General features: G+C 57.4%; 1 protein-coding gene across 1 annotated transcript; it reads left to right on the top strand.

The window, feature by feature from the left end:
* The first annotated feature begins 13,080 nt into the window (after positions 1 to 13,080).
* On the top strand, positions 13,081 to 17,441 carry LOC138065224 (SUN domain-containing protein 3-like). Its single transcript, XM_068929439.1, has 10 exons — positions 13,081 to 13,100; positions 13,520 to 13,590; positions 14,132 to 14,193; positions 14,618 to 14,661; positions 14,894 to 15,053; positions 15,325 to 15,409; positions 15,566 to 15,681; positions 16,407 to 16,574; positions 16,899 to 17,033; positions 17,289 to 17,441. The coding sequence occupies exons 1-10, from the start codon at positions 13,081 to 13,083 to the stop codon at positions 17,439 to 17,441; spliced, it is 1,014 nt and encodes a 337-aa protein (XP_068785540.1).
* Positions 17,442 to 18,559: the final 1,118 nt, after the last annotated feature.

The following is an 18,559-nucleotide window of genomic DNA, read 5'->3' as shown; positions in this document are numbered from 1 at the left end:
CTCAGGCAAGGGCAGTTCTTAACGCCCTCGACTCAGCACTGCTGTGCTCACACCTGGAATAGTGTGTGCCAGGGTGGGCTGCCCAGGGCTGGAGGAATGGGGAGGAAGCGGAGAGGGTGCAGAGGAGGTGTGCAGAGATGGTGTTTCTAGCCTGAAGCCCAAGGCCTGTATGGAGAGGCTGAGGGACGTGGCCTTCTTCAGCCTGGTGAAGTGTTACAGCTAAGGAGAAAAGAGGAGTAGGCAGTGACTGCTGGAAGGGTGGTTTCAGAGATGATGGCGCCTCTTTTGGTAGAGGGAAAGAGCATGAGAAGAGGAAACAGCCACAAAGTGCAGCTTGAAAGGCACAGACTGGACTTTGGGGAAAAGAAATGCACATTTCCTACCAGCAATCAGGGCCTCCAACTTTCTGCTCTCGTCAGCCCTCTGGGGAGGCTTTGTCGGTAATGGTCCTCAGTGGGACCCATTAACACTCCAAGACACTTTGGTGTTTTCTTCTGGCTGGAGCTTCTTGAGAGCTTTGTTCAGTCTCCTCTCAGCATCTGAGCTTCATGGGATCAGCACCAAATACCCCCAAGGGGTCATTCAAACGCAAAAAGCCCTCAGGAGCCATGGCTCTTGCCATCATTTCCTTCACTTCTTCCAGTCTTGTGGGGCTAAGTGGAAAGCTTGCAGGAGTGTATTGCAATTAGGAAGATTTCAGTGAGCACCTGAACAAGAAAGATGCCCGCTTTTTAAGCTTTCTTTATTCTTTGGTTTTCAGGATAAGGGATACCCACATTCTCCAATTCCTACTGACCTACAGTGTCTCCTAATGAGGTCTGGACATGTAGGAAAAGCAGTGTTTTTGGTAGGAGACCTGCATGGGACCACATTCCTCCTCACCTCCCCAGCCCGGCCAGTTCTCCCATCAGCCGCTGGGGCCCTATGCCACTCTTGTTAACATCTAACCTTCTTCCGCTCGCCTCTGCAGCTGAGCGTTACCGCTCCTGTGCCCCAACTCCCACCTGCTTCCCTTAGAGCACTAGCTGCAAATAGACACAGGAGGATTTGTCTCAAGTGCAGGCAAAACCAAAGTAAATGGGAGACAGTTTAATAAAAGATAAAATACACTCCTCAACTGTATGGCAAGTCCAAGCTGCTGCCAGCGATGTCCACTTTCCCAAGAAACAACCTTCCATGAAATGTTTTTGACAGTTAGGTGGGAAAGGCTGGATAGAAACACAGCAAAGGAGCTGGCTAACGAGACAAGGAGGCTCCAGAAAGATGAGGCAAGCTTGAGACTGCCAGAAGCTCCGAGCAGCAGCTGGACAGTTGAGCGGTGGCTGAATGGATAAAGAGCAAGGAGGAAAACTGGGCAACTAGGGCAAGTGCAGACGTGCCGACAGTCTGAGGCAAAGTCGACTTCAGAAAGGATCAGTTTAATCAGGACATATGGAAATATGTGAAACATGAGTGGGGTTAAAACCACAGCATAACAGCCAGAGCAGTGGTAATGTGATTTAGTGGGCAGATCAACGTTTCTTCTCCTGAGTTTCATACCTTTCCTCAAAATGTCCATTGTTTCATCATGGGAAAACACTGACATTTGTATTCAAGTGAGTCAATCCTTTTGAACGATGAAAGGGTGCTCATATGTTTTGTAACGCTGAAAACCGTTCTTCACCTTTGCAGGCAGAGCTCCGGGGTCGAACCACAAGCAGCCAGTGGCACTTGGAGAGGCACCGATGTATCTCAGGTACCTGCCTGGGGCCAGCAGCTCTCCCAGAGGACCTGCGGGAGACGGGAGCCCCTGGGAGCTGCTGAGGGAGGCCGGGCAGAGGGGACCAGGGCACCTGCAAAGGCACCACATGTCCACCACCCTGTGACTGCTTCCCGCCCCACTTCTGAAAGTTACTTTTCTTTTCAGATAACCACATAATGCATAATCTCCCCAGAAGACTAGCATGCTAAAACAGAACATATCAGGAAAGACAATAAGAACCTAAAACAAGTGAAGGCTGGAAAGTGTAACAAAACATTCCTTTGCTTTAAATCTTCTTCTTGATTTCTTTCTTGTTTCATTTTTAATGTCGTTTTCTAAACATTTCTGTCTTATTCAGGCCCACACCATCCAAAAACATATTTTGGTGTCTCACACAGAGCCCGGTGCTCAGAACACCACCCCCTGCCCACGGCTGTCTGTGCCGCCCCTCACTCTTTGCACAGAGCACGTCACACTCCGAGCCGTCGGGCTCTCTCGACTGAGGAGCAAAGCCAGGTGAGCAGCTTCAAGGAGATGCTCTCTTTTGGGATGACCAAATTTGCACAAATCTCAACATACCTGTGTCTCCGTGACGTTTTCAAGGAGTCCGTAGAACATCTAGCCACACTCCCTAGTCATTCCCTGCCCCGTCAATGAAGTGCAACTTCATTGCAGGGCACAACAGGGAGGAGGCTGCTCTCACCCCATGCCAGACGCCATCCGTGCAGATGTCTCTGGCTGACCCAGCTGTCTGGACTTCCCTTTCCAGTCAATGGAAGGACACAGGTGTTCTCAACTCAGCGGTTTTGAGATACATTCCCTAATGACAAGCTGAGGCCCCGTAGGAGCCAGCTCAAAGATTTCCAGCCCACTTGGGAACACAGCTATCCCCAGGCATCTCAGGCAGCAACAGCCTCTGTAGGCGGTCCAATGAATCAAGCCAGAAAATGAAATTCTAGTCATAAGTTGGAATCTTCTCAAGACAAGACTCAGTGCAATAATGGACCAAAAAAATCCTCCTTGCCAAAGCTTCACACATTTTTTACCACTTCCAAATATTTTGTCTTTCTTATTAATTGGCAGCACCATGTTCATGCACTGGAGTCCTTAGTCTGTCCAGGCGAGTGTACATATACATATAGACATTATTCACCAAAATACTTTGGCTAGCAATGCTCTGAATGGAGAAACTGTCCTTCAAGGAACTACTTTATTCAAACTGACATGTTTCACAGCTCTTCTTCTTCCTCTGCCTCGTCTCTCTTTCCAGAGCTCTTGAGGAAATGGTTTCCTGAATCACAGCACTGAGGGTGGACGAGGCCTCTGGACATCACCTAGTCCCAGCCCACCTGCTCAAGGCAGAGGGAACTAGATGAGGTTGCCCAGGAGCTCCCCCCACCTATCCCCCAGTTATACGTTGGCCACAAAGGTGCTAAGGTTGCGCTCCATCCATTCTCCAGGCCATTAATTAAACCTGTTAAACAGTAGTGCCCCACATGCTGATCACTGACGGATGCCACCAGGAGGCAGCTGCCACTTGGAACTCATACCACCCATAGCAGCATTTCAGCCTGATGGTCCATCCAAGTCCCTGCTCATCTGGGCCAGCCTCCTGCCAGGCCCTGCTGGACCTGGACTTTCCTGCAGACTAGAATGTTCCTGTGCTTTGAGGACATTGTCCCTGAAGAGCCAAGGGGGCTCCATGGCTCCTCTGCCCTGTGGGGTCCCAACAAGCAGATCCCAAACACAAGGAAATCCTCTCTCCTGCAGTCCAGGGCAGTGATTCTGCTATTCCTCTTGCCTCTCCACCATCTCCAGGTCACTGCAGTGACAGCCAGGCTCCACATTCACAGCCCCAACCAGGCTGAGCTTCAGGTAAGAAAGAAAGGGGAGGGTGGCACCATCTGCTTAGAGACACAACTGCCGCGGTAGAGAAACCACACAGCAGAAAAGGCGGCTTTTTTCCCCTCACCACTGAGGGGATCCAGGCCCTGGACTTTTCTGTGGTTGAAGGTGGATGCAAAGGATTGCAGGTGTAATGCAGATGTGCCTGAGGCAGTGCCTCCCGGGTTGCCCTTACAGTCAAGGGGGAGACACAGGAGAGGGGGTACCGTGAGCTGTGGTGCTGTCCTGGGTCTGGGCATCGTGGCAGGCGGTGCTGTTGGCTGCCACCCCCGAGAGACCCCCGTCCCCACTAGCAGCATGGAGTCCCCTCCACAATCAACCATCAAGAGCTGCTCTGGCTTCAGAGGGGCTGCTGGGAGCACTGGGGCTGGTGCTGGCCACCCTGCACCTGCCGCCAGGGTGCCCCTTAGCCTCCCTGGAGCAACCACAGAGCAGAGCCCTTTCTCGCTGGGCTGTGGGGACATTTGTGGGATTCCAGCAGTGTGAGAGATTCCTGGAGCATCGTGGCTCCCATCTGAGCCCCATCTCTGTGGTCCTGCTGCCCTGCACGTGGCCCCATGGTGCCACAGTGCAGGCACCACACAGGACATGGTGCCTTCAGGAGTGAGGAAACATCCCCCCCCAGCATGGTCCCCACAACAGCCCTCAGTGACCTGCCCACCACGGTCCTCCTTTGCAACCTCTCACTAGTTCTCGGCCCCTGCCCAGCCCTGGCCCTGTCCCAGCCAGGGTGAGCAAACAGCCATGCTCTGGGGTCTGCTGGGGTCTGGCCAGAGGGGGTCATTTCCCCTGCGTAGGGCAGTGATTCAGAGGAGGAAATGCAGGTGTTTGATCTCCGCTGAGAAGGCCTTGGTCAGGAGGTGGATTCAGCTCCCTCCCAGGCATGCCCCAAACCCACCGGAGGTGGGCTTCCTCTGGCCTCAGTTTCGGGGTGCCCAAAAGAGCTGCCTGCATGCAAGGCCTTGCCTGAGCTGCCACGACAAGCACTAGGGATGGAGGGGGGAGTCAGCGGCTCACACCCAAACCCCCGGTGACGGCTGAGGTTCCAGGCTTGGTCCAAGTCATGTGTGTGGGTGTCTGCCAGCTGTGATGGAGCAATTCTGAGACCCTCCCCACATCCTGCCTGAGCCTCAGCTGTGGGCCAGAGGGGTGGTGGGGCAGGTTCCCTTGGCCACCTGAACCTACACCATATTCTTGGGCCATCGGAACCTTTCCATGGAGCCTGCAGAGCTGTTCGGCTGACCCAAAGGAGGCGTTCACCATCAGGAGAGCCAGGTCGCTCTCTAGGCTCCACCAGCTGTACATACTGCAGCTCAAGGCACTTCAGAGCTAAGGCCCATGCACCTCCCGGCATTGCAGACACTTCAGTTAATTCAGGGTGCTCATTTTCAGGGAATAAAAAAGGCTTCTAGTGCCGTGCCAGGTGCCTGGGGTGCGCAGCATGTGTCTGGCACAGACCACACAGGACATCCAGGGAAGCCAGGGTGTTCGGGGAAGACACCACAGGGTTGTTGAAAGGGGTTTTGGTCCTGTGTGCCATCAACCGAACACCAAGCCCATGGCATGCAGGGAAGGTCCCTCCCAGCTACACCCAGGGGTGCTGCAGGATTGGGAGGCACATCACAGCAAGAGTCTCCACTTGTGTGCCTATGCCCTCCAACCCTGGTGGGTCTCCTCTTCCTGAACCTTCGCACCCAGTGCTCTGAACAGTGACCAGGCTAATGATGTCCCCACTGTGGATAGATCAAAGGCTGTCCTACCCCAGGCACCTTCTCAGCAGCAGCTTGTCCTTCTTGGACATCCTCTTCACCTCTGACACAGGCCCCAAGGTGCTTTGGAGTCACCTTTGGGCATAGTCCACAGTCCACAGTCCACATCCAAGCATGCTGCATTGGTGGGAGGCACATCACAGCAAGGTCTCCACTCATGGCCCTGCGCTCTTAACACCTTCTAGTTTTCTTCTCCCCGGCCCTCTGCTCACCCCCAGGTGATATGAACAGGGCCTGTGCTGATGATGTCCCCAGGGTGGCTGGATCGCCGGCTGTGCAGGCCCAGGGACTTCTTCAGTGGCACCTTGTGCTTCCTGGAGATCCGTTCACCTCTGTCACAGGCCCCCGTGTGCTCCAGACTCAACTCAGGCAGCAAACCCCTCTCCTGCCACTCCTGCACGGCCCAGCTCTGTTTCTCCCTGGCCTTGGGCACTGCAGCGTTTGCTCTCCCAGTGGGAACCTCCTTTCACCATTACATTGCCCCCTGCTTTGTCTACCAGCATGTCTCTGCTCTGAAGTGGGGCCATCGCACACACACTGTCCTTGGCCCTTGGGAACAGGTTTCACCATGGCTAATCTGACTGAAGCATTGTTCAAATAACGGAGATGTGGTGGGATCACTTGCACGATAGGAGAGCCCTGATGTTAGGGGACAAGCTCTTCAGGAGAGACCAAGGGGGAAGGTGAGGAAGGGGGATGCCCTCTGTGTGAAGGGGCAGCTTGGGTGTGTGGTGCTCCTCACCCATCAAGGGAAGGGTTTGGGTGAGAGCTTGTGGGTGACCAGGGTGACATCCCAATGGGAGTTACGGACCACCCAGTCAGGGTGAGGAGGTGGCTGCAGTCTCCTTTAAGCAATGTGAGCACCTCTCAGGATCTCTCCCTTCCTCAGGGCACCAGAGCGACGTCTCCACACTCCCCTTCTAGCCAAGCACACACACGGCTCTTTTCAGCTGCCCACATACAGCTTCCCAACACCATCTCCATACACCCAGCATCTCTGAAGACTCTTCACCCCTCCCTCACACAGCACAGAGATGGTGGTAGGAGGCAGCGGTGCCCTTCTGGAGGGCAGCCCCAAGCCTGCCAGGACACCACAGGGAAATGGTCCAAGGACTGTTAGGACTGCAGATGGGCTCTCCTTCTGGGACAGTCAGCTCCACTCCCCTCCCCACCCACTGCATGTCCTGGAGCTGCACAGGTCAGAAGGGGGCTGCGGACACCTCACTCCCAAGCAGAGACCTCCATGGCACAACTCTCAGGGCAGGTGTCTGAGCTGCAGCTGAAAACCCACCACCCCCAGGGAGCCCGAGAGAAGAACAAGGGCAGCACGGAGAGGAGGGGAAACAAGGAGCAACACCACGATCCTGCTGCCACGGGAGGCAAGGAGAGAGGGGCAGATGGGCACTCGGGAAAGCCTTCACCTTCCCCAGCTGGGCATGCTACCCCGAAGATGGAAACAGTGCAGGGTAGTAGCTCTCAGCCCCTTTGTTGGGCAGCACAGAACAGGCCCGTGGCAGGAGAGATGCCCCTCTCCTCTGCTGCAGGTCTGGCTGCAGAGCAGATGGCTCATGCCCTGGACTCCACGGCTGTGAGGGCCGAGGCCCTGCTGGGTGGGAGAGGAGACATGGGGGCCTGGCTCGGACGAAGCTGTCTGCCTTGCAGGGACTCATCAACACTTGCCCAAATCCATCCTCCTGTGATGTTTCTGTTTGCAGTTCTCTCACATTCCCTGCCCATCTCTGATGCCTGGAGCTCTCTCTGCTGAGAGCTCTCTCTCTCTCTCTCCCAATGGCTTTTCCCTGCCAGTGCTCAACGACCCCATCCCACCCTGTGTGTGCTCACTTCTGCCCCACAGAAACCTGCTGGGGAAAGGGGCTAAGGAGCAGGTCAGAAAAACCCTCTTGAGGCCATCAAGGTGCTGCCGGGGCTGTCTGTAGGCTGAGGTGGGGTTGAAGGGGTTTGCTGAGGTTTCTCACAGACCTATTGATCTCTGAGAGGGAAGGTTTGGGAATCCCAATTCCCGGCCAAACCAAAACACTCTTTCCTTTTATCTCCTTCCCACTATTGGCATCTATTTTTTTCTAGTCTCATTAGCACAAACAAGCTTTTTTTCTAGAAGGAAAACTCCCTCCCTGTCATATAGACTTTTTTTTTTTTTTGACTTTCCCCTGAAAAGACGCTTCAGACATGTCCTGTGCATGAGCTAGAGCTGTGAGCACCCCTAACCAATGGCAGCACCCTCTGGACGGGAGAATGAGCCTGTCCTGCCGGAGGCCACTGCATCTATTAGTCATGGGATGGAATGGGTTTACAAGATCCCTCCAGGAACCTCAGGAGTGTTGCCCGGCAGCCAGAGACTGACTGTGTCAAGGGCTGTGAAGAGTTCTCCCAAAACGAGCACTCAGCCGTCCTCCTGCTCCACACTGACTCTCACTTCTCCCTCTCCTCTCACCCAATGTCAGCAGCAGCAGGCAGTGCCCGGAGCCCCGCTGCTCTTGGCAGAGGAGCTGCTCCTGCCCACAGCTGTCTCGGGGCCGTGCTGCCCGGTTGCCAGCAGCTCCCTCGGTCCCCGCAGCCTGGCCCTGCTCAGGAGCAGAGGCCCAGCTGAAGGCCTGACTTTCTCTCTCCCCTGGGCTCCCTCCTCCTGGGAAATATTCACTGAGGTAGGCAAAAATAATGACCTCTTGTCCCTCTCTAAACCACGCAGAGAGACTGATTTCAGCGTTGCCACTTGTTTCATCAGAAGACAGTCATCTATGAGAGATGGAAACGTCCCACACTGGAAGACCCCTATTCCCATCCCTTAACTAGGCAGCATGACTAGAAAAAGGGCCAGAGGAGAGCTCGTTTACCCATGGTTCAGGTTTGGCTTCACATGAGTCCATCTGGGCATTGCAGGGCACTTTAGAAGCCCCTGGGGTGGGGTGGGATTCAGCTCTCTCCCACCAACTCCCCCAAAACACCGGAGGTGGGATGCCCCTTGCCCAAGCTGAAGTGGGCACAACAGAGGTGTCTGCATGCGAGCTCCTTGCCTACGCTCCCACTGTAACCAAGAGAGATGGAGGGTGGGAGTCAGTTGGTCGCACACCAACACCTGGTAACAGCTGAAGAGGCAGAGGAGGTCCAAGGCACGTGCCAGTGTCTGCTGGCTCGGATGGAGTATCTGAGAGAGCCATGTCTGGGGCTCAGGTAGGCAATTTCCTTGGCCCTCGGGAATGACACCAGATGCCTAATGCTGCTGCAGCCCCACTCATCATGAAGCTGAGGAGCAAGCAGATCCCTACGCTGTAAATCACAGAATCACAGAATCACAGAATCGTTTAGGTTGGAAGGGACCTCTGGAGATCATCTAGTCCAACCTCCCTGCTCAAGCAGGGTCACCTAGAGCATATTGCCCAGGATCACATCCAGACGGGTTTTGAATATCTCCAGGGAAGGAGACTCCACCACCCCTCTGGGCAACCTGTTCCAATGCTCTGTCACCCTCACAGTGAAGAAGTTTTTTCTCAGGTTCAGATGGAACTTCCTGTGGTTCAGTTTCTGCCCATTGCCTCTTGTCCTGTTGCTGGGCACCACGGAGAAGAGGCTGGCCTCATCCTCTTGACACTCCCCCTTCAGATACTTGTACACTTTGATGAGATCCCCTCTCAATCTTCTCTTCTCCAGGCTGAATAGGCCCAGCTCTTGCAGTCTTTCTTCATAGGAGAGATGCTCCAGCCCTCTAATCATCTTGGTAGCCCTCCGCTGGACTCTCTCCAGGAGTGCCATGTCTCTCTAAAAAAGAGAGATTGATGGAGTAAAGAGTTGATGGAATTCAGTGCAGACACTTGATTTAATGATGTAAAAATGGGCTGGCAGGGCCCTGTCAGATGCGAGGGATTTTTAGCAGAATCACATGTTTCTAGCAGATAGCGCATGGGACCTACAGGAAAGCCTTATGCTTTTGGACTGGTTGCTGGGCAAGTGCCCCAGGGCACCTCAGGTTCCCTACCTCTGCCCAAACAACTGAATCCCACCTCTGCCTTTAGGCAAAGGCCATCCCACCTACATTCCAGCAGGCTGCATTAATGGCACGTACATCACACCAAGATCTCGACGCACGTCCCTGCCCTTTTACAACCTTCCAGAACGCCTTCCCCTGAATCTCTTCTCACTCCCCAGATGACAGGAACAGGGACTATGCTGATGATGTCCCCAGGGTGCATGGATCACAGGCTCTCAAAGGCCCAGGTGCTGGCCAAGGCAGAGGCAGGCATGCCTCTCTGGCCTTTGCCACCAGCCAGGGCAGGTGCCAGCCTTTTATCCCTGGCCTTCCTCCTCTGCTAAGGAGGAGGCGGAGAGCCGGACAAGGGCCTGGAGGGGCTGGCTGAAGTCCCAGCTGGGCCACCTCACGTTGGAGGCCGCCCGTTGGTGTTGGAGGGGCTGTGGTTGACTTGGGGGGCCTGGATTTGGAAGGCAGAGAAAGGGGATGGTGCTGGTGGGATACAGGAGGTGTTTGAGGAGTGCACACTGCTGGGTGTCTCTCCCACACGGAGGAGCTGCCAAGTCCGCGGCAGCTTGCTGCCTGAGTGGCTGCGGCAGGCAGGAGGGAGGTGGTTTTGGGAAGGCTGTATGAGTGCAGGGAGGGGAGGCAGAAGTGGTAGGGGAGTGTGTGGGGGTGCAGGAAAAGGGTTGCTTTCAGTGGGAAGGGGTGTGTGACTGACCAACAACCCCTACAATGGGAGAAGGCTCAGAGGGCCAGGTGCCCCAGGAAGCTCAGCAACAGTGTAGGATGGGCTCGTTAATCCTTGCTGTTGCACAGAGGACTGACTTTATCTCAACACAAAGGGGGCCAGAGGGTGACCTTTGTGGTAGATAAGCAGCCATATCTCTTAGTTGGGCCTGGTGTGAATGTTTCTCCAGTTGTTCAAAGCAATGGGAAGGTCTCCCTGAGATTAGCCAGACCAGCATGGGGGAAGTGTGTATGTGGCTCAGCCCAACACAGAGCATAACACCTCAACAACTAACTAAGGAATTCTGGAGAGAGCAACGGGCTTGAGCTGGCATCAACCCACGTGATTCCTTCCTGGCGACTGGGGATGCCCAGCATCATGACGGTGAGCACATTTGAGACCGGTATTGGCAATCACATTGGTATCGTGACTGAACTGTGTATTGCAATTGCTAGAGTTTGTGAAGTGCAGACACTGGAGTTGTGATTCCAGTATATTGCTGAATCACTCTGCTAAACCAAAAATCCCATGCAACATCCAAGTCCCTCAGAATAAACTTTGATCTTAAACATTGCCCTCTCCTTACGCGTGCAATAGCTAAAGGAACCTGGTCGGAGAGTACTGCACCCTGACACTGCCCCTGTCTCCCGGTTCCAGAGAAGTGGTGTGTTAACCTCAGACAAATTCTTTTCACAACATCTCCATGTACAGTCACTGCTCCTGGATCCCGCCAGCCTATGGCAGGTTGTGAACATCTGGGATGGTCAGTTCGGTGTTAAGTACTGACAGATCTCATCTTCCTCCATCATCCGAGCCAGGATCTTCAATGTGGCTGCGGTGCCTGGAGTGGATTTATTTGCAAGGGACATAAAACATCGACATGCTGAAGCTTTTCTCCTCTTTCACACATCTACGCTTTGGATCCCACAACCTTCATTTCCTCAAATTGCTTCATTTCCATACCCACTCTTCTTGCTCCTGAGAGCTGAACAACCAGTAGCACATGCCGACATCTGATGGAAGTGTTGCACTCAGGGAAGCCTGGCAGTAAAACCTCTCACTGGGAACAAGATCTGGAGCTGTTGGCCACGTCATACAGTGACCCTGCTACTTCTTTAACCAACCCAGACACTCTGCAGCAGAGCGGGGGCTGGGGGGAATGGAACCAGGGCTCAAGCTGACGGACAGACTTTCAGGAGCCACTGGAAACTGCACATCATCTGCAGTACCTGCCAAGAGGCTCCTCTGGAAAGAGACATTTGTCCACGGGGGATCACAAGACAGTCCTGCTGTGCAGCATCCTGGGAGATGCCCAGGGAGCAGCTCCATGCTCCGTATCTCATCTCCTTTGCTCTCCCTTGTTGGAAGGGGACAATCCGCACTGGCCTCCCCTGCCTGGGAATGATCCTCCATAATTCCCCTTCCTTGGGCAGAAACGCACTAGACCTTTGCAAAGTGACTCCCAAGTGAGAGAAGTTGCACCAGGACAAAGGCAAAGTCCTGCAGCTGGGCAGGAAGGACCCCCTGCAGAGGGTTCAGGCTGGGGACTGGCTGGCTGGGGAGCAGCTCTGCTGCAAAGGACCTGGCGTCTCCATGCACACCAACTGAACGTGAGCCAGCAGTGTGCCCTGGCAGCGATGAAAGGCAACAGCATCCTGGGCTGCCTGAACACAGCAGCGCAGCCAGGAGATCCAGGCGAGTGATGGTCCCCCTCCACTCAGCACTCATTAGACCCTAGCTAGAAGACTGCATTCAGATTTGGGCCCCCCCCCGCCCCCCAATAAAAGAAAGCATTAGCAAAGGGTGAGGAGTTCAGCTGAGGACCACCAAGGTGGCCATGGGCTGAGGCCCAGGTCCTGTGGAGGAGAGGCTGAGGGAAATGTGCTTTTTTCAGGCTGAAGAAGAGACGGCTTTGGGAGGACCTAACAGCAGCCTTCCAGTAACCACAGGGAGGTTGTCAAGGAGACAAAGTCAGGCTCCCACACAGTGGTGCATGGTGGGAAGGCAAGAGCCAGTGGGCCTAGGAGAGAAGAACTTTTTAAGCAGGAGGTCACTCAAGCATTGGATCAGGTGGTGCAGTGAGGTTGTGCCATCTCCATCCTTGGAGGCCTTCAAGACCAGGCTGGATAAAACCCTGAGTAAGCTGGCCTGACCTTGTGACCTGGACTCACCCCTGGAGTGCCCAGCCCCTCCCTGGTCATGTTGCTGTGCTTTCTCCAAAGTATGCCCTCATTTCTGAAGGGTATAACATTTACCATCTTTAAGTGGGGGACAGGGCAAAGGCAGCATGGGGACCGAGGCAGTCACGGCAGCCCTGCTCTCCCTGGAGACCCCACTGCCCTGAGGAGGACCCAAGTGACAAGGAAGAGCCCAAGCACCAGCCGGACAAAGAGCGCCTGAGAAGATGCTGGCCTGAGCAGCTGGGAGCCAAGAGCCAAGGGGCTGACGAGCTGGCAAGACCTGCACTGGGCAGAGGCACCACCAGCTGTGTGCACACTGGCCCGAGTGACAAGCTCCAAGGCTGCGACACGACATACAAGAGCCTGGTAGAGGAGGAGGTGGGTAACGCCACAGCAGCTTGCCCGGGTGACCAAGTGAGCTGGCTCTCTGGGCTCACCAGTGCTCCTGCGCGGGTGTGCCGGGAGGGTTCAGGCTTGGGGTGGGGGCTAAGCCACAGGGGTTCTCTCTCCCAGGCTGTACAACAACCCCCTCCTGGGAAACCCCCAAAACCCCCCTACTGAGGTCATCATGGGCAGCACCTTGCCTCTAGGGCAGTTGGCTCTTGTGACGTCATAAACAGCTGCCCTACATAAAAGCCCCACTGGCCCAGATGGGCAGCTCTGCAAACAGGAAGGCTTGCAGGAGCCAGCGGGGGCTTTGGCAAGAGGCGTTTGGGTAGTTGCAGCACTGCGACCTTTTCCCTCTTGCTGGAGACTGGGCTGGACTAGGCAAGATGCCAACCGAGCTGGGCAGGTGGGTGCAACAGGGCCCAAAGAGCAGGGAGGGGAAAGGCAAGGAGCCCTGTGTGCCGCCCAGCTTCCTTGGCACGGACAGGCAGCTCCAGAGCACCGGGGCTGTCTGCAGCACTACCCTCCAGCCTGGCGAGCCAGGCAGCCCCGCAGAGCCTTCTGGTGGGCTAGGCCCTGCCCTTTCTCCTTGGGAGAGCCCAGGGGCACCAGGCTGCTGCCCGTGTGTCAGGCCAGACGTCTTCAACTGCCTTAGTGCCCCCAGGGTGGTGGGCTCCAGCACAGAGCTTCCTAAACACCCCTGGGCCCTGCGCTTCTCCGCTCTGCTGAGCTGAGCAACCTGGTGGCAAGGTAGCCCCTAAATGCATCACAAGATCAAAGCCCAAGCTGTAGGCTCGGATAACAACAGCGGTCCCTCTCTTGTAGACGAAGCATCGCCTGGCAGAATGGCAGCAGGTTCCTGAGGGGCCTTTTCCTGCTGGCCCCAATCTTTGCTGGTGAGTAGTGCTGCCCAAACACCTTGCGGGGCAGCCCAGGCCTACTGGATGCCAGCTGTCAGCGGGAGGGAGAGGCAGTAGATCCCGTGTCGCCTTCCAGCTTCACATCTCTGTGATGGTGAAGGCCAGAGATGGTCTGCACAGGTGGCCTGCGGCCTGCCTCCCGCCTTCCCTGGGCTCAGGCAGTGTTAGGGAGCGGAGCGCATAGGATCGTTTTGGCGAGAGGTCCCTCCCTGCTTCAGAGCTTTGGGCTTTGAATGTCTGTGCAGAACCTTGCATGGCCGGGTGCATTTTGTCTTGGCTCAGGACCACATGCCTTCACTAGCCTGCGGGTCTGTGGCCGTTGGGTGTAGCTATTGTCCAAGCTCCGGGGCTTGGGGGGTGCCCCAGGGGTTGGAGCCACAGCCTCTCTCTGCACTGGCTCCAGCTCCAGCTGTCCCAGCCAAGCGCTTGCCCCCAACGGGTGGGAGGCCACAATGTGTCTACAGGGAACACGGGAAAGCCTCCTAATACAACTGTCTCTTGACGTGGTGACTTCCAGCTGGGCTTTACTGCTGGGGCTTGCTGCTCAGCGAGAGCAAGGGGCAGAAGGAAGCGCTGCAGGTACGTGCCTCTTGCTGGGGGAAGGCAAAGTGCGGCCGAGGCCCTAGCTCTGAGCTCCTGCCTCCCCTGCCAAAGGTGGGAAGCTGCTCCACAGTGCCAGGGCTCATCCTCACAGAGACGTGGGAGGGGGTGGGGACGCTGGTGCCTGTCCATACGCTGCCATAGCTGCTGAATGAGCTTTGACACAGAGATGTCCCTGAGGGAGCTCTGCAGGCTGGCAGGCTGAAGAAAGGAGAAGTGGGGCAGCAGGTGGCTTTGCTCTTCCCAGAGACAGTGGCTGCAGAAAGGCCTGCAGCCCTCTGCCTTGCTCCAGACTGATGGAGAGCAGCAGCAGCTGCTGCCTGCTGCTCCCAGGGAAGTCTCCTCTGCGAAGCCCCCACAGCGCTCCTTGTGCTTGCTCTCACGGAGGGCCTTTGTGTTCCAGGAGAAGGCAGGGGAGCTGCTGGAAGCAGAGCTCACGACTCTCGGGTAAGAGCGCTTCCTTACCATGGGCCCCATCTTACCATGGGCAAAACATGCAGGGCTCCAGTCTTTCCCGCCTGCTAAACGTGGAGGTGAAGGGGGAGCCTTTGTGAAGGCGAAGGAGGGAAGAGGAGGGGGGCAAGGACATGGCACCCTGCAGGAATCCTGCCTGCGTTTGGAGCCTGCCTGCAGGGGCTGGGCGGCCCTTGGACAACATGTGCTTTCCCTTTGTCTTCAGCAACTCGCTGGCCTTGCTGAGGGAGAAAATCCGTGAGCGGGAGCTTCTGGAAGAGCAGGTGGCTCGCCTGCAGGCAGAGATGGGTGCCGCAAAGGAGGCCCTCCTGCACTCCGTGGAAGAAGTCTTGGAGGAGAGCGAGATGGCCGAGGAGAAGAGAGGGGTAAAGAGGCTGGGAGTGGAGGAGAGACCTTGCTGTCCTTTGGAGGCTCCCTCCTGCTGCTTCCTCCTGGCTCTTCTCAGAGCCAGCTCTGTCCTCTTGCTGCCCAGTGTGGCACCTTTTCCAACAAGTCTTGCCCGTGGGAGACTGACCCCGCGTCTCCCCTTTGCTCTGGGCAAGCACTCAACACTCACGCACGAGTGCCCACTGAGGCGTTTGTGTCATTCTCCACGTTCACTCCCGTCTCTCCCTTCTTTCCCAATGTTTTTCCCAGCACCTTCTTGACTTGACCCGGGCAGCACTGCAGAAGACAGCGGCAAACTACCTCGAGATGGTGGACTGGGCTCTGAAAACCACAGGTATGCCTAGGGAGAGTCTCCTGGCACTCGGCTGCTCTATGGCCCCCCCAGAAAGTCTGCCCAGCTGCGCTTGCAACCTTGAGAAATACCTGCTAAGTCGCTACTTCTCCTGGCCTCTGGCCTGCCCTGAGCAGCTGCTTTCCATGTGTCTTTCAGGGGCCACAATCGACACAGAGAGAACATCCAGCACCTATGGTGGGCGAGGTGGTGGGGCTCGCTGGCTTGGCCTATGGTTCTTCTCGGTTGCCAACCCTCCCGACACCATTCTGCAGGTAATAGCAGAGACAGCATGACTTCTGAGGCCCTTCCTTGCTTTCCAGTTGGGGCAGCAAGTCCCAAACGCCTCCCGTCACAGCAGCAGTATCGCTCAACCTTACCACGCTCCTTGTCTTCCTGACGATCCCCCGTGCTTCCCAACAGCGCTGCCCTCCCAGCTGGAGGGGAACGGAGCTGAACCCAGCGGCAGCAACCTGCCCACAACCCTTGGTCGCCGTTTGCTCAGCACCTTTGTCCTCCTGGCAGCTGCATTTGCCCACCTCCACTCCAGTGGTTGCTTTCCAGAGAGAGGGGAAGCTGTGGGGGGACCTGCCAAGCCACTGAGGCAAGGACAGAGCCTCCTGCAGGCCCCCGAGCCTGACGGGATCTGCCCAGTGGGAGGAAGCGTGGCAGCTGGACTGGGCCTCGTCTCTCCCGCGCAGCCTGCAAAGGCTCATGGGGTGACATGCGCTAGGCAGAGCCGCCCTGTCTCTGAACGCCGTGCAAAATCAGAGCAGGATTCTGGAGAGGCAGTTGAGCCTAGATGTTTCGTAAGGAAGACTTGCGTATTCTGAAAACAAGTGTGAAAGTGCCCCCTCCTGTCCCTTCCAGCCACTTGTGCACCTTTCCAGGCAGAATGGCAGGCGAGAGACAAAGGCAGGCCTGTGCTTCTTGCAAAGCCGCCCGTCCTGTGGGCTCCTGGAGCGCCTTGCCATTGGAGGTGTCTGCTTTCTGCTTGCAGCCGCACACTTCGCCTGGACAGTGCTGGGCTTTCCAAGGAGCTGAGGGCCACGTGGTCATCCGGCTGCCTGAGCACATCTGGCCAAGGGCTGTCACCGTGGAGCACATCTCCAAGGCAGTCTCTCCTTCCGGGCAAGTCAGCAGCGCCCCCAAAGCTTTTGCTGTCTCTGTAAGTCTCTCTGCCTTGCACCTCCGGGGCAGGGGGCGGGGAGGCAATCTGGCCATGGCCGAAAGCTGCAAGGGAGACTCGTTGCTCCTGGCAGCTTGGTGGCTGGTGGCTGCAGAGCAGCGCGTCCCTGCCTGGGGTCTGTGGGGGCCCACGGTGCCGTTGTGCCACTCCGGCTTGTTGTGTGCTTCCTGGCCCAAGGGTCTGGGAGCGCTTGCTCAACACAGCCTGACCCACAGCCACACTCACCTCCTCCAGACCGCTGCGAGAGGAGCGGGGCAGGAGGCAGGCATCCCCGATTGGGACTCTGCGGGCGCTTTTCCTTAGGCTCTGCTGGAGCCTGACCTGCCCCCACTGTCTGTTGCCTTGGAGGGCGTGGGTGAGGAAGCAGCAGCAGAAACTCTCCTGGGGCTCTTCCTATTTGACGTGGACAAAGAGGCTGTTCAGACCTTCCGCCTGGAGGTACTGGCAGTGCGTGTGGGCGCCATGGGAGGGACGAACGGAGCTTTGCCTGCCAGCCCTTGGGCGACAGAGGGCGGAGGATGAGGCCAAGCATCCTGCGCCTCGTGGCTCTGGTGTGGGAACCATGGCTGCCGCCTCTGCCAGGGCTGCCGCCTCGGGTTCCCCAGCAGGGCTAGCGCTGGCCAAGGAAGCCACCTTGCTGGGCTGCTGCTCTTTGCAGCCGAGTGAGGATGGCTCCCCCCGTCTCCTTTGCAGAAGCAGCTTCCCAGAACCTTCCAGTATATCAAGTTCCAGGTGCAGAGCAACTGGGGCAACCCCGAGTACACCTGTATTTACCGAGTGCAGGTTCACGGGGTGCTGGCAAGGCACAACTCCCACCTGAGCCAGGAGACAAGAGAGCTTCTCTGAGCGGCAATTAAAAGAGCAGGAAACCATGGGGCAGCTCATGTTCATGTGATTCAGCCCACCCGGGGCTTCATTCCTGAGCCAGGCTGCCCGCGGTGCGCATGGGGAGCACCTCGAGAGAGACCCGGGAGAGGAGCCGGGTCTCTGACAAGTGCAGCTCTGCCTCCAGGAAGCGTGAGGGCCCTCGGCTTCCTCCAAGACAACTCTGCAAAGGAAGGAAGCAGAGAGACCCTTTGGCAAGTCTCCTCCGCACGTCCTGTCATCCATAGGACAGGCATCTGCCACCACCTCTCTCCAGTGCCAGCGAGCTGCCGCAGCCGTCAGCTCCTCCAGGACCAGTCCAGCTTGCGGCGCTGCTGAGGGAAGGCCCTTTCCCCCATGGTCCAAGGGTGCGCCCTGTCTTTGTCCGCAGGGGACAGGCCGGGGCCCTTGGGCTCCAAGGGCCTAGCAGGGACCCTCCGTGGGACAAACCATACCCAGACACAGCGTCCGTAGGGCTGCCGCCGCCGCGCAGACGTGACGAGCGCCCTGTGCAGGTCGAGAGGAGCTGGCAGCGCTGCAGGAAGTCCCCCAAGAAGTGCCGGAGCGCTCCCAGGACCCCCTGGCCAGGGATCTCCGCAGAGGGCAGTGCCCCCCGTCCGTGTTTCCTAAACCCCAGCGTCAGCCCATCAATACGTGCGGCCGTGTGAGCCGGCGGCGGCGCTGCTCTCGCGCGGTCGGCACAGCCGCAGGGCCGGGGCCGGGGTCGGGGTCGGGGTCGGGGCTGGCTGGAGGCCGGGGCTGGCTCTGGCCCTCGGCGCCGGGGGGCAGCAGCGCCGGGCGAGACCCCGGGGGCAGCGGGCTGGAGCCCGGAGCGGGCTGCTCTCCTGCTGGGGCTGCGCAGCGGTGCGCCGGCTCCCGCAGCAGCAGGCGGCTCCGCAGGAGCAGGAGGGCGACCGGCCTCCTCGTGCGCCCACCGCCAGCCACGGACACCCCCCAGCGCCGCCGGGCACTGCAGCTCCCGGCAGCCGCGGGCCCCGGACACGGCCCCGGCGGCCCCCAGCCCCCCGACGGCCGGGGCAGCGGGGCCGGGGGCTGCGGAGGGCCCGGCTCCTCCCGCTCCCCGCCCCACCCCCGCCCCC

Source organism: Struthio camelus, unplaced genomic scaffold (assembly GCF_040807025.1).
Source record: "Struthio camelus isolate bStrCam1 unplaced genomic scaffold, bStrCam1.hap1 HAP1_SCAFFOLD_48, whole genome shotgun sequence".
NCBI lineage: Eukaryota > Metazoa > Chordata > Aves > Struthioniformes > Struthionidae > Struthio > Struthio camelus.
Note: the sequence above shows the minus strand (reverse complement) of the source record. Positions and strands in the feature narration are given on the sequence as shown.